The 3168-nt window shown below is 39.1% G+C and overlaps 1 protein-coding gene across 2 annotated transcripts in view; it reads right to left on the reverse strand.

Annotated features, from left to right (window-relative positions):
- NEB (nebulin) overlaps window positions 1-3168 on the reverse strand; it is a 212936-nt gene that overhangs the window by 106502 nt on the left and 103266 nt on the right. For both annotated transcript variants that reach the window (XM_003793019.1, XM_012807124.1), the window contains exons 68-69: window positions 1701-1808; window positions 319-630 (exon numbers count right to left, since the gene is read on the reverse strand). In XM_003793019.1, the coding sequence (XP_003793067.1) occupies window positions 319-630; window positions 1701-1808 (420 nt within the window). The remainder of the gene's footprint in view (window positions 1-318; window positions 631-1700; window positions 1809-3168) is intronic.

Here is a 3168-nt window from a genome sequence, read left to right on the forward strand (position 1 = left end):
GTCCCTTCAGCCGAAAGTTTGTAGTGATCTATCTTTGAAGACTAATTTCCATCTGATTCAGACAAAAGAAACCTGAATCAGTAGGAAGATTTATACTTGTGAAGAATTGATAAGATTTACTTTATTTCCTCTTTTACATGTAACTTTTAGAAAACAAAGTGAATTCTAAAATAAATGGCAGTGTTTCCAATGGGAAACTCCAGCTGTACAGTGTTTGAAATATACAAACAAATTCCAATCCATTGGCACTGGTCAGAACAGACGAACGTATGTCAGAATTTGCTTGGGACATGCAGAACCAGCACCAAAGATACTCACGTCACTCTGGAGGTCGTAAGCTTTCCGGGCCTGAATGATGTCATTCTGGTCGGGCAGGCAGAGCCACTCATGCAGGGGGTGTTTATAGTCCACGTCGCTGACCAAGGTCTGACATTTCTTGGCCTGAACGATACCAAGCATGTCCACCGGGCTGCTGTACCTCGTCTTGTATTTCTCAAATTCTTTCTTGTACTCAAGGTCACTCTGCACTTTGGCAATGTGGAGGCACCACAACATCTTGGGGTCATCATGCACTGCCCGGGCACCAATGTGGTGACCCAACTGTTTACGATAAGCTTCCTTGTATTTGTACTGAAAGAGAAAAGCCAGTAAATAAGGAGGAGGCACCCCTGGAGAGTCCCTTTTGTTCTTTCTGTGGAGATGTTTTCTACGAAATCTTTAAGACAACAGGGGAGCTCTACTAATCATAGCGATGAGATGCTCCACATTGGTGCGCTGTGCTCATCGGCACATCTCTAAGGAAGAACACCACGATTCCTTAATATGTGCTAGGGGATTCTGTGTTGGCAAAAAGTGATAAGAAAGGAACATTGAAAGGAAGATCCCAATTACAGTGATAAACCGTGACAGTGTCCCTGAAGTCTGTCATAGGAGTAAGCCCGTTTGATAAGAATAAGAACACACCGGGGGGTGTGTTTACACGGTTCATTAAAATTTTTTTCTAGGGCAGTTTGAGAACTAATTTTCTCTTCACAAATAATTGAGAAACGTCGCTTAAAAATGACAATTTCTGTTGCTTAATGGGTTCAGAGTTTCAATTTTGCAAAATGAAAAACTTCTAGAAATCTGTTGCACAACAATGGGAGTTTACTGAACACTACAGCACTGCATACGTGTGCTTGGAGGTGGTCACGATGACAAACTTTATAGCATGTATTTTTATCATAAACTAAACATTTTAAGAGCCTGCAAAAGTGGACAATTGTACTACTCTTTAAATTAATTTTTAAAATATCCAGGAATCTGCTGACTTCATTTTAGGGTAAAGAAATATTGATTCTGTAGACCCCATAGCAAGAAGAATTTCAAATTTTGTGCTATCCTACGTTTTTGAAGTCGCCCCTATGAGCTAAATCTGCTTATTTTCTGACATCTCTGTCTTGAGTGTATCCCAAAGAAAGCTCATGAGGTTTGTAAGTAGCTCAGCATATGGGTATCTAACTTTAATCAAGACATTCACTCCTATTAAGCAAAGACCAACAGACAAGAGTCGAAGGAACTGCTTTCCCTTCTAGGCTTTGCCACTAGGATGCTATGGTCTCGGGCAAGCTCTCTATTGTCTCAAGCCTCAATTTATTTGGCTATGTGGTGCCTGTGGCTGGCCTGTTGGTAACAAATGTCAGAACTTGATCAGCGCTTACATCACTGGCAATATCCCGGGAGGCCTTGGCGGCCACAATGGGAATGGCGTCACTCCTCAAGTCGTAGCCTTCCTTCTTGGCTTCTTCCATGGCCTGGCGATAGATGCTCTGAGGAAAGAAGTAGCTTTTAGATATGGAACTCACATTCACTCTAAAAATGTATTTTTCTTAAAGAAAAGAAAGGCTATTTTTGGATGCAAAATTACACTAGTATGTTCAGCCTTAAGTAGTATGACCAGATTTTAACATTTGTAAAGCGGGACAACATGGTGGGGTGGGGCAGGCAGGGGCCGGGCAGGGGACGGGGCAGGGCAGGGCCTGACAACAATGCAAACTTTGATAAGCAGTTCTCGATAATCACTTCTCAACAATTTTTTGTTATTATTACAGTTTAACATTATAAAATTAACAAAAATAATATAAAACTCATATTCTGGCGAAATAGCCACATGGCAGCCGAAAACCGTATCTTCCCTTCCTGTTCTCCCTCCCATTCGTGCATTCTTTCCAAAAATCAGGATTTTTTTAAAACACCGCGGGACACAGGACAAATGGTTAAAAAGTGAGACTGTCCTGCCAAAAGCGAGACGTCTGGTCACCCTAGCCTTAAGTTAAAAAAGCTTTTTTATTTAACGTTGTATTTATCCAACCTATTCGCTTAAATGGAAATACGCAGCAAGTTTTAACATCGGAATTTCTCTTTGCACAATCCCTTATAGGTTTTGTATGTTAAATCCATAGCTGTAGATGTGTTTAGGTTGTTCAGCACTTGCTTTTTTTCATGAAATCATTAAGACATGTTGATTTCTTTAACACTAAATTTGAATCAGGAACGGTTTTACTAGTAGAGCATAAGATTATGTAATAATGCATAATCATTCAACCACTGAGTGTGAGTCCATAATCAAACAGTGCTGAGCTTAGAATGATCCACTGTTTCTGAATTTCTCTGCTAATATGGATTTGCCTCCTATTTATTCATTTTTTCAGCTGCTGGAAATAGTTAGCAGAGACAGGCATAGCAGGTACCAAAGATTTGAAAAACACAAGCTTGATAAAATTCTATTCATTAATTTTTTCTGTGAATCGAGAAAACACCACCACTATTCCATCCCGCGGCAGGACAAATGCACACAGAGGCCAAAACACAAGTCTTCCATGGAGGCATAGTTTGAAAACCATGAATTAGCTGATAAATCATCTCTACTAATATTCTTTAGTCTTCATGCTTGTGAGCCACTTACAGGAATTTTAACCAATTCTGTATCCTCTTAAAATAAGATAAATTTTAAAATAATTGCTAATATTGGTTCAATAAATCAAAATAAATATAAACTTTGTTTTTTAAACATAAAAATTGAAATTTACTATATCTCTTAATCAGATTTTGAAATTACAGGAGCTCACAGTGCTTTGATTCAGAAAGTTTTGATAGGCACTAAGGAACTAAATTGTCTGTTTGGCAGGG

This window comes from Otolemur garnettii, unplaced genomic scaffold, assembly GCF_000181295.1.
Source record: "Otolemur garnettii isolate 467f Iridium unplaced genomic scaffold, OtoGar3 scaffold00064, whole genome shotgun sequence".
In the NCBI taxonomy this organism is placed as follows: Eukaryota; Metazoa; Chordata; class Mammalia; order Primates; family Galagidae; genus Otolemur; species Otolemur garnettii.